This window comes from Cyrtonyx montezumae, unplaced genomic scaffold (genome assembly GCF_038088225.1).
Source record: "Cyrtonyx montezumae isolate F1298 unplaced genomic scaffold, pur_monq_1.0 scaffold_0, whole genome shotgun sequence".
Taxonomy (NCBI): domain Eukaryota; kingdom Metazoa; phylum Chordata; class Aves; order Galliformes; family Odontophoridae; genus Cyrtonyx; species Cyrtonyx montezumae.
The window spans coordinates 16,543,213-16,555,654 of NW_027071824.1; the positions used below are offsets into that span (position 1 = coordinate 16,543,213).

A 12,442-nucleotide genomic window follows, 5' to 3' on the forward strand; every position below is an offset into this window, starting at 1 on the left:
GATACACCAAACAGCATTATTGCTTACCCTCTCTCCTTGAACCTTTACAATTTAGGTACCTATCAATAAGTAGAAAAAGTTTATTAACCCATACATATCTTGTTGCACTTACTGGTCACAGTTTAAAAGGCTAAGCATACCACTTTTATTCATAGTGTGCCCCCTTGCACTACATGAAGAATATATTCTAGTGAAAATGGCACACTCTCAAAGCATACCGAAGAACTGTTACCAGAAGAATCATCCTTTTCTAAAACATGCATAAACACCAACATAAGAAAATAAATGTATTTAGCAAAATGAAACAGGAAAATTAAAAAAAAATAAAAAGAAAAAAGCAAAGCAACACAGAAGCAGTACATAGTACAAGAATTCACAGTCCTAGGCAACCAGAACATTCTCCTACTTCTCTTCAACAGCAACTCCTGTTCTAAAGTCAGGGTATTTTGTTAGTGTTTTGTGCAGTCCTTTCAAACATTCTAGAGAGTGTGAATGTACAAAAGAAATTTTCAAGAGCCCATATATTTTAGAACACTAAAAGGACATGGGGAAAATTAAGATGTAATAACTCCTTCTCCAGAGAAACCTCACATTAAGAATTTAAGAAAGTTGCCTGGTCCGCACATCAGATAATTCTTGTTCAAGTCCTGTCGCTCACATCAGCCAGAACGCACTACTTTCTTAGGAAAGCATTATCAGTCATGCACCTTTTTAATGGCATCTTCCTTTAGTAGGAGAAAATAAGAGATACAACTGCTTGTTCTAAATGACTGGTAAGATAGCCACTGCTAACACAGGTTTGAAGACTTAGGACATCTTTTATCAATTCCTGCATACAGTGTGTCAAATAATTTTAAAATAGACAAACTACTTACAGCAATGAAAACGTGAAGCATGAAACAATCTGGGTCTTCTCAAAAAATTCTAGGATAACTAGGAGAAAGACATTTATCTCAGTGCTCGCACCAAGGAAGACTAATGCACTAATGGATATAATTTACTTCTTCAGCAAAATAAACACAGAAACAAGAAAGTACGTACAAACAGCCAAATAAATATTACAGATGAGGGCTTCCCTCATCCTTCTCTAACAGTAATGAACAGTCCCATGTAAAAGCTAAGTCAAAAACATATGCCACTGAAAATGTAATTTTCACAGACAATTTTATATTCTTTCATAGATGTGACAGGATGAGGCAAGACTTGTTTTGTCTTAGAGATGATTTAAGAGCTCAGAGGGTAGCAAAGCCACAGCTCAATAACAGTGTTTTGTAAACAAGAACTAAACAGTTACTTGTGGTTGCCTACAGATAAAGCTTAACTACCCTGTCAACAGCAGATTTCATTTATTCAACTAATAGTAGTACTTAAAGAGGCCAAGATTCCTCTCTGCTGCTGACATCAACTGGAATTATTTCTGAAGTCATTGCTAATAACTTCTGAATGTGTTGTTTCACAGTTCTAAAACTTTCTGTGCAAGGAACAAACCAAAGATGCTGATGAAAAGAGCACAAACTAAGGAATTCTGGAAGATTCAATCTTCTCTATCCCCGTCCAATAGAAAATGAGTAACGTCAACTGAACAAACAAGCCAGCAGCCAAGCTTATTTTATATTTAAACACTTAAGGCTGACATGGTCCATAACCCACCCTTTAACTTATTGGCCAGAAAGCCCTAGGATGACTCCAGCTGACATGAAAGTCAAGAGGAAAACCCCATGTTGATATGTTTTTCTAATACACCTCTCCTGCTAGCTGGTGCGAATGTCCAAGTTCTCATATATCTTTTGTTCTCCCTGCTGGGTGAATTAAGGGAAACTGGTATACACGTTTACACATCTCATTCAGTCAAAAGTGATGCATTCAAATATTTACACCACACTGAGTTATGTCAGAACTGATCTTGGAAACCTACGTTTTATAAGTCAACCATCTAGCATAATAGCAGTTTGTTCTCCCACAATCCCAGTTTTGTTTGAGAGATCAAGCTTCTGTACATTCACTTAAAAAATAAGGTCATTCTTCCAAATGTTGCTAGTTCTCAGCTTCAGTTCCAGCTTCTTCATAGAATCTCTCCTTCCAGATGTCCAGTCCACTCATCCAGCAGTAGTAAACAAATTCCATTAGGTTGCTCTGGTCAGTGTGCAGGCAAAACAGCTGTTCAGATAACACAGTAGCTTTCATTATAGTAACAATCTTCCTCAGAGTCCTCGCTGTCACAACTGCTGACTGACAAGATTGAGTAGATGGAAGGAACGACACTGCTGTCATTGTCCGTGGCTGGGTTCACCAACACATTCAATTTCTCTGCATTCAAAACAGATATAAAAATTAGTATTAGTTCCTGCACCCTCAAATGCTGCCAAAAAACTACTTTTCTTTTAATCTTGTAGCCTCTCACTGACAGTTTGTAATGGCTCCTTCAAACTACAGGGCACAGTAATTGTTTTGCTTTAATTTTCAGCATTAAAAGAACATTGTTAAGTTTCCCATATGCCTCTTCATGTTAAGATACACGTGTGAGGAAGATATCTGGATCCTTCCAGTAAGACACTGAAGTTGGAAAAAAGGTAGTGGTTAATTATTACAACACTCTGCCAGGTAAGAAAGAAGAATGCAACAAAATGTGGTAAGAAGCCTTCAACAAGTAATGACTGTTCAGGACTCTTAAGGCCTCATCAAAACCTCCATGCATTTAAAAGCATAAAGAGCATTTAAGAGTTATACTGGTGTCCACTATACTGAAGTTAATCACCATAAGACACCTGACAAGACACTTCAACAGTGCTACAGCATATTCTGCAGAAGTGCTTATTACACAAAAGCAGTATCAGTTCTGCAAAGGTCAAGAAATCAAATCGAGAAGCCATGCTGGACAGCTTCAGAGCAGCATAGCATATCTTGAGGGAATGTCTGGCTCAGTTAAATAGGTGATGATTTCAGGTTAGAACTAACACTGTTCAGCCATGACATTCTATATCACCATAGAGAACCTAAAATATTTCAAAAGCACCTTTCATTAGGAAGGATTTCAAAAAGGCTTGACATGCTGCAAAATAAAGGATCATGCACTCACATTTACGAGGAAGAAAGCAGGACAATTATTTAAGGAAAAACAATAGAAATTTGAAGGAGTAGCAAGAAGTTGTACATTTCAGCACCTAGATACTAGTGTCAATTGCTCTAGAAACAACACTGGAAGGGGGTAAGCAGAAGAGGAATACTTCCATACTGGAATTCTCCTCACAGCCCGTTTTGTCATACACAGTATTTTAGCTGTAACAATTTTTTATGTTTAGGCCAAACAGATAAATTCCTTAAGAATCAGTATGGGAGAGCAACTGCCATTTCAGCCATGCACTTGTTTACATGACATATACCCAAAACTCCCTTCAGAGATTCCTACATACTTCTAGCACATCAAACTTAACTCAGAGTTTATCATTAGGCATTGCTTTGCTGAATTTTTGCAATAATGTAGCTGACAGTTTAATCAAAAAGGTCAATCTTTCAAGGCCTAAGCTTTGCTTTTCTTTAATAAACTCTTTGAAATCTTCTGGAATTACTTTTAGGATGGTCAAGTCTTCCAGCTGGACTGTGAAATTCATACTGAAGTCTTTCTCCAAAGTCTTTATTTTATTTTACTGTGCAGTGAAGCTAGTTACACAACATATCTTAAAATCACCTCCCCATCTCAGTCTGCTGATTCTACCAATAATGAATGTAGTACTTCTGTTGCATGTTCTGAGCATCTCCTTAGTATATAGGTGCCAAAGAAAGTGGTACAAAATAGATGAAACAAGAGATTGTACTCATCATGCCACATACACCCACCTCTCACCTTTCCGCTCTCTGATCAGGGTCAGGCGATGCTCTTTCATTTCCACATCCAGATTTTCTACCATCCTGTCAATGCAGTTATCCAGCACCAGAGAGCGTGTCTTTGACTTAATCTCCTGCCTGCAGATAGGGCACTCCACTTTGCGTTTTGTCCACTCATCAATGCAGTAGGAGCAGAAGCTGTGTGCACAGTTCAGAGTGACTGCCTGTGGAATTTAAGGGAAATTTAAGGAAACTGTAATTCTAGCAAAATGTGAACAGATGAACAGTCTACATTTGAAGCATCATCTTCCTACAGCTTCTCAAATCAATTTACTTCTCCCAAAACAGTTTATCTGAACAACATAAATTGTTTAGAACTTGATGATCACTGCACCTCCCTTCCTTTACTAACCTGTTCTTACATCTTATGCTGTTAAAGAAAGCTCTACCAAAGAATGACTGAGCAGGCTCGCAGCAGCACCTCAGAACACCAGTATAAACACTAATAACTCCTGCAAGCCTGAATGCATCTTGGGATTAAGTATTCATATCTATGCAAAGAGAGACATTAAAGCTGAATTCGTTGCCCAGAGAAGAATTTTTAGAGCAGACAGAATAGGATTTTGGACTAACCCTTACCACAAGTCACCTGTTGGGTTGGTTAAGTTACAGAAGTAAAGAAAAAAAAGCTTGACTTTTGCTTCAGCAGAACTAGAGAAAGCTTTTCAAGTCTCTTCTTTACTGGCAAAGCCATACTGGCTTAAACATACCTCAATGAAGTGCTCAGAACAGATCGTGCACTGCAGCTCATTCTCTAAGACATCATTCATCTGATTCAACACTTCTTCTTTTTGGGCTCTCACCTTTTCCTTCTCCACCTGTTGAAAAAAACAAATATGGTCAGTTATGAACAACAATAATAGTGGGAATTGCACTTGTGGAGGAAGGTAACACAAGTAGAAAATCATTCAGCCTCAACTTCTTCCACATCAAGTCCACATTTGTTATGTACCCAGATTTGTAACCTCCCTCCTCTCTGTAGTTACAGCAGTACTGAGAATATTCCAGTCCATTATAGAGTGCTTGCAAGAAAGAACAGCCATTACTAAAGTCCCTTTCTGCCTAAAGAAATTATCAGCCAGATCAATTTTCCCAAAATCTTTTTTAACCTCTTCTTGGCATGAGTTTAGATTAAGTTAACAGAACAGTTTGAAGTCTGATGTAAAGAGCAAAACAAAATACCTCAAACATTAGAAAAGTAAATGTGAGAATTTAAAATATTTACTGGCATTTAACTGACCAACACATTTTGTTGTTTGTGGTTAAATTAGGCAAAGCAAATAGCCAGAGGCATGAAACATCGTAATTTCCAAGGGCAGAACACAGGACAAGATCCCTTTAGTTATCTTCCACTCATCATCTTGACAGAGGCTGGAACACACTACAGTTTCACTTGAGTCCACACAAACTGAAAATGAAGCAATCACTTTTCCAATACACTTAAAAAATAAAAAATAAAAATGGAAGAACAGAATGGGCTTGCTTCTCCTGCACATGTTGTTCAGGTTTCCTGTGCTTCCTGTTTGACAGAGAAAGATCTGATAATAACTTTTTAATACTACTTCACAAACTGGGTAAAAAGTATATTTACTTTTCCCTACTCTCGCCCTCAACTCTTGCATACTTCCATGCCAATTCTGGAAATCTGAATCAGCTGCCAGATCAGAATACAAGAGCTTTTCACCACAGAAGGCAACACACAGTTAAAACAAAACTTAAATAAACCATTTATTCTGCCACAGCATATCATATTTCACTTATGGAGAGCTTGGTTTTATTCCTTACCTTGGTTTCCTCCAGCTCCTTATTCTTGGCTCGAATTATCTCCTCATAATCTTTTTTACTACGGCTCAGTTCTTCCATCAGAGCATGATGCTGTAATGATACCATCCCAAAAATAAGAGTGTTATTATAAGCCACCCTATCAAATATACATAGTTCTAATTATGATGTTAAGCATACCCATTTCTCCTGTCTACTCCTAAAAGAGCAACACCTGTCTATATGAGCCAGAGTGTTAAATTAAGGTAGTTTACCCTGAACCGAAAATTGCAATGTAGTGTCAATTATTTGTGACCTTCCCAGCAGCATGATACTTTTCAGTTCCTCTCCCAATTTACTCTTTCATCTATCATTAGACAACCCCCTTCTTGCAGTGACACAAATGACATGTAAACTCTTGCAGTTTTACAAGATAAAAACAAGCAGCATTATATACATCATATACATGCCACACAATAGTGAATGAGGAGAAAAATAAAAGGCCTAAAGTCCACAGCATATGTTGTTCATAATAAAACTCACTAAAGGACATGGTAGTAATAATTAAAATCTGACAATAAGTGACATGCATGAGGCACAGCCCTGTCACTGCAAAACAAACCTGCACACCAGACACTATGATAGGAACATCTCTGAACAGAACTTACTCCAACTACTGAAGCTCACTATGGATAATCTAAGCAGCTGTATTCTGTGTACTTTGTCTCTAATTGGAGTTGGAGCTTACACAATATTGGGTTCTACCAGAAACGATAGGCAGGACTGACATAGGACATGGAAAAGAGACAGCAAGAAAGGCTGTTCACAAAAGTTCTTGTTATATTTTAAAATAATTATGAATAAGCTTTATATAAGTCGGTGGAATGCTGCAGAGTGAAAAATGCCCAAAACTATCACATCAAAGTTTTTGGTAATTAGCTGGACTTCTGCTGATTTTTCCCAGCTACTTCACTGAATAAAAACTGCAAAGTGGTAGCAAACAACCACTTCATAACCAAGAGAAACACCTGCACAAGCAACCAACACTCAAAAGGCTTTGGGCTATTATTACAGCTTATGAATGTTCTACCCGGACACAGCAAATTCCAGGCATCACTCCACAATCATAATATCAATGATTCCAGCTGCTGTTGCAGCATTCTGGATGCATGTGTTCTTACATCTTTGCTCATCTACTCTGATTGTAAACATTTCAAAGCAAAAATTGAGCCTATGATATGATGTGCAGTAGCATGTGAGTTCGTAAAGAAAATTCAACATACTACTCCAGTCACCTTCCAGTATCGCTGAATAAGTGACTGCAGGATTTCATTCCACTTTCAAAGCCTGTCTTAACAGGCCACTCCATTTTGAAAGGCATGCTAAAATTCAACCTGATGACTCTACTTGTTTGGCAACACCTGTAATTTACTTTACATTCCAGTTCGGTTTTCTGTTCACTATCTTGAGTGTACCCGTCACATTTGAGCATCAAGAGGCATCTGACACATAAGTATCATGAAAGCCTGTCAACCTACACAGAAGGGCTGGCTGAATCTTTTCGTTTTAGATTAGCCTTCCAAAAGGAAAGGCCTTTCAGAATGAAAGCCTAGGAAACCTAAGCATGTGACAATCTCTCCTGCGGCTTAAAGCTACCAAAGCACTTTCCAAAAACAGATAACCAGAGGACAGACCTCACAAAAAAGTCCACCAGCATATGAACCAGATTCAAGTAGAATCACTACAGCTACTTAATGCTTTCTAAAAACACACATTCTCATGTTATCTGCTGGCAAATAGCAGCTCCCAAAAAGAGAGGCCTATCACTTTCTAACAGTGATTTAGTCTGCAGAAGATGAAGACTGCTCAAAATGTACTTCAGGCACAGTCCTAGTCTTCCACCAGGAGGCCACAGCAATGAGATTTAAGTATAATGAGTTACATAGTTAGACCAAGTAGTCTTAATTACTTGCCTCTTGCAGAACCTGGGCCAACTGCTCCTTCAGATTCTCTTCCCCATCTTGCCATTTTACTCCCTGAAAAAAAACAAACACCAAAATTATAGACATTTTTGCAGTAAGAAAATTACTGGAGGAAGAAAAAAAGAATTGAAAATAACACAGAAATGAAAAGGATTGTTCTGTACATTAACTTTAGAGGATATACTTAAAGAAACAATACTGATTTTCAGCAACACCTGAGAAGGTCCACTCTAGTGATACGTGTGTACTACTGAAATTACAGCTCATTTACTGTGAAGAGCTAAAATGAATGTATCATTTACAGTTCCATACTTGGAACAATTCCATGTTACTCTAGCTCCAAAGACTCTGCAATGTTCACAGAAGCCAGGAAGCCAGCAATAGCTTACACATGAGAAAAAACCTGCAGCTATAGCTTTGAACACATTTAAATAGGTCAGACAGAGCTACAGCTTCAGGTGAACTTCCCTCTATCTTAAACATATAACTCCAAACCTCCTGTACTTCTAATACAGTATCTTGCCTTTAGCAGCAGACCTTAAAGGAAGTAACTGGTAAGTCAAGAAAGTAACTCCCAGATGAATTCTTACATGCTTTAAACCAGATTTCAAATAAACCCAAACAGGAATATAGACTTGTAACTTCCTATTTAAAAGAAGTTATCAACACACATACACTGCTCAAAGGCACTTGTGATAGCAAGAAGAGACTATTTTTCTCATGTTAAAAAAAAATAATCAAAAAATCCTCTTTCCTCAAGCTCTGAATTAAAAAGAGAAAGGCAAAAATGATACACTTGCTGAAAAAGGAAATGGATTCTTCATGTGAATTTAGCATTCATCCAGGAGCAGCTGTATACTAGAAAGAACTGCCACTTAACCTGAATACTTTTTAACATGTCCTCTCTGTAACCACATGGAATCAAAGAGTTTTAATTTTGTAATTAAAAAAAAGCTCAAAACACACAGTCGAAAATGATTAGCATCATTATACCTCTAGCTTCTGCTGCTCCTTAGAGAACGTTCTCTCCAGCTCTTCCACCTGCTGCTGCTGCTGCACTTGTTCTGTGCACAGTTTGTCCTGCAACTCTTGCAGCTCCTTTTCCATTGCTAGGATTGTCTTCTGAGCAGCCTTCCTGCGCTTCTGTTTCACATTCAGAACTGCTGTCTGTTTCTCCTGCACTTTGACTTTTAACTTCTTTATATCTATGAGAGTTTTCCTCAGCTTCTCCAGGCCAGTCCATGACTGAGAGAGAGCAGAGTGCTTCTGGTCCTTGTGAGCAACAGCCACAGCTTTCTCAGCGCTATCAGGGCTACCATGCACTGGATCACCATCGTCCTCACTTGATCCAGAAGAGGTCAGCTTGACATCCTTCTTGTGAGTCAACTGTTTTGCCTCTCCTACTCTTCCCAATGGATTACTCAAAGGTTCACCATCACAAGACAATCTGTCCCTTTTGGATCTGGAATTTGAAGGGCCTTCTGATCCAGATGTCTCCGATTCCTCCGAAGTAAATTTACGTTTAGATCTTGAGCTCTTAACTTTCCCCAGGTCACTCCTTTGGGCTAAAAAGGGTCTGATTTTCTCCCACTCCTCTTTAATTACTTCATACTCATATTCGGCAGTCTCTCTGTTCTCCAAAGGCACTCCCAATTGGATACGGTCTCCTTCTGCTATAGGATAGGTTTTTGAAGGATCCAGGCGCTGTTTATTAAGCCAAACTCCATTTAGACTCTGAATATAAACAAAGAATCAGCAAGATTCAATATACAGTTACAATGCCATCTGCAAGTTATTTCTGGCAACTGTAAACATATCCAGTCTCTGCAGTATTGCAGACAGAACAGGCCACCTCTTTAAATAAAGCTTGTAATAGCCAACTTAATGGCTCAGTGCTTCACTTAAGACAGTCAGTGCATTACATTATTTATTTTATTATTACTACATTTCAGATTTTTGTGTACAAGCACCAAGAACAAAATTAATATATATATGCACTTGTGCAGATGAAAAAGAATGAAGCCTAAAGGAAAGAAACTACCCAAAAGCTTCAGAGGAAAAAAGAATTAGTCCACTGAAAAATTCTGCAATATATCATTGACAAGAACAAAGAACATTGCACTAATTATTCTTAACAGTGTCACCTGAAATCCAAGAAGAAACTAGAAAAGAATAATGAGCACAGCTTACACTGCCTAATGAAGAAAAAAAATGAGAGTCCTCATAAATACAAGGAAAATATAGACAAGGGAAAGCTTCTTCAAGAGATGATGTTCCAATCAGAAAAGGGTGTGCGTTGGTTTTTTCTTGTTTGTCTTTTAATTAGGCACTAGCTCAAGAAATAGTTTTCAAGAACAGAGAAATAGAGCTGTGCTCAAGATGAACTGCAGAATCATGAGCAACTGGCATAGCTCAAAGAGATTCAACAAAACAACTTCACAAAAATGGTAGCAGTGATAACATAAAGGTATAAATAGCTAAGCTACCATAGATATTTCCAATCGAGCAAACACTGTAAAATTTCAAGACTACAGAATTACTACATTACAGCCTTGTTTAAGAGTAATTTTAACAGTAGGCACTCCCCTCCTTTTCGGCTAATCTGTTGTTGACCTAAACATCCTTCAAGACTGTATGAAGTATTGAACGTTTTTTGCTGTACTGGTGCTATTTTAAGGCAAGTTACTGATTCTACAGCTTTCAGCACGATTGAGAAAGTGCAGAGTTCATGATTAAAAAAGGAAAACAGATCACCACTGAAAAAGACAGACATAGCTGAAGACTCTGATCTCAACACTTTTCCTCAGCTGAGAAGGATCTTAAGCAGAATACATTTGAAGATAATGCAAAGCATGCTTTTTCTAACAACAGATTCCTACTGCCGTTCGTTATGATCAAAGCAATTCTGTCACTGCAATATCAGTGTATCCTTTTTCTTAGCAGTTCAAGAACGTTATCTTCTTGAATGCTATCCAAGTTTTTATTTATTTATTTTAAATTAGAGGAACACAAAGCAAGTTCACAGACTGCAAAGTGCTCTGTGTAGGACTGTAATTGCCTGAAAATGCTAGACCAAGGGACAAGTCCACATACAGAAAACAGTAAGGCCTGCATCCCAACTGCAGCAGACCAAAGCTTCCTGCTACAAGGGTGCAAAAGACACGATGTGCTTCCATGGACCTTCCATCACACTAATACCATATTATATTCAAAGATCATATGCTGCTTGATCCCAAACAGGTCATTGTCTACAGTAAAATTAAGAGCAAAAGGTCTTTGGTCAGTTTCTGTACCTTATTATCCTCAACAGTCCACTGCCCTTCTGCATTTTGCTGGAAAACACAGTGCTTACGAGAAATCATCAAGGGACAGGTTTTTGACACCAGTTGGTACGTTAGATCTAAACCTCGGCCGACAGTTACCTAAAAATAAAGCATTTGAAACAAAAAAATCAGCAAGATGGTGAATAAAAGCCAAATGAACTGAACATAAGTACCACAGAACTCTACCATGATTAGCATCTTAGAGCTATTTCCCAAGAGTTCAGGATAGGGTGCTGTTTTGTGTTGCTGGGTGGCTTTTCACTTGTCTGTTTTGCTTGAAATTCAGGAGTAACTAAAAAGTGAAATTTGAAGCACTCTCTTCCTCCCCCATTGATAAAAACGTGATTGCTTCAAGATAGGTTACAGCCTTGGTTTCACAGAAAATTTTCCCAGCAGCAAAGCTGCTCAAAGTAGCTCTCGCTCTATCCATGTCATACTTTATTCACATCCTAACTAAACAGCATCTCTTCAAACCACTGCAATAGGATGGGTCTCAAAATTATGTCTCACTCTCTTCTTTCGCTAACAGCATCTGCACAACTATCAGCAAACAGGAAAGACACAGGACAAAAATAGTGCAGGAAACTGTCATCAAAAAATGCACATGCAATTGCTCCCTTAAAGCATGATACCTAAGCTACGTGCTGTTTATCACCAGTCTGAAAGTAATCTAAATCATCCGTTTAGAATCCAACAGCATCCTCTGCAAGAAGCAGACATAAGGTCACGGTACAGTTTCGCAGTACTTGTTAAATCTGATCTAATTGCAGGCTACCATTTAAGGCACAGCTCCATTCTCCCTCTCTCATGTGAGAGATTACCACGCAGCAGAGTGCAGCAGCAAAGGGCGCTTCACCTAAGGGAGATTCTCCATGCAACTCATGGAGCCTGTGCTGCAAGGCTGGCACATTCCCTAACATGCACCTGTTGCTGAGTACGGAGCCGGGGGACGTGCACACAAATCCACCCGAGAACGCTGATCCCTATGTCCTGCTAACATACAGCTGAACCAGATGCAAAGCACGACCTAAGTAACTTAGGCACATGAGTCGAATACGTTGTGTAGTACTAATCCCAGTAAGTCAGATCACGCATAGCTTCTGTGCAGACGAGCTGACGTTAAGGACCACACCAGCGAGGCGAGCAGGAAATTACGCTTCAGACCCCGATCTCACCCCCTCCCCCGATGTTACCGGCAATGAATGAAGCCGGTCCGGCCTCGTTTTTTCCCCTTGTATCACCACTGGTCTCCTCCACGCCCACTCTATGGAGGCCTTCCCCCTCGACCCTACCACAGAAGTGCCACCACCCCGCGCCCCGCTGACCTGGGTGCCGGCCTCCAGCAGCAGCCAGCCGCCGCCCGCCCCGACCCGCCGCAGGCACCAGACCGGCCGCGAGGCCCCGCGCGCCGCCATGCCGCCCTCGGCCCCGCAGCGGGTGAGCTCCCAGCGCTCCTCCGCTGTCCCGTCGGTCCCCGTCTCTTGCGGAAGTCGC

At 39.5% G+C, this 12,442-nt stretch overlaps 1 protein-coding gene across 2 annotated transcripts; it reads right to left on the reverse strand.

Annotated features, from left to right (window-relative positions):
• Window positions 1-1,979: 1,979 nt before the first annotated feature.
• RNF8 (ring finger protein 8) lies at window positions 1,980-12,402 on the reverse strand. Of its 2 annotated transcripts, none has more exons than XM_065755431.1 (8): window positions 12,274-12,402; window positions 10,919-11,047; window positions 8,619-9,359; window positions 7,617-7,679; window positions 5,668-5,757; window positions 4,593-4,700; window positions 3,842-4,046; window positions 1,980-2,307 (listed from the first exon to the last, which is right to left on the reverse strand). In XM_065755431.1, exons 1-8 carry the CDS (start codon window positions 12,361-12,363, stop codon window positions 2,162-2,164), a joined length of 1,572 nt encoding a protein of 523 aa, XP_065611503.1. In that variant the 5' UTR covers window positions 12,364-12,402; the 3' UTR covers window positions 1,980-2,161. The 2 variants fall into 2 exon arrangements, with proteins under 2 accessions (XP_065611503.1, XP_065611512.1); XM_065755440.1 differs by having other exon boundaries at window positions 2,171-2,307; window positions 3,835-4,046.
• Between the last annotated feature and the right edge of the window lie 40 nt (window positions 12,403-12,442).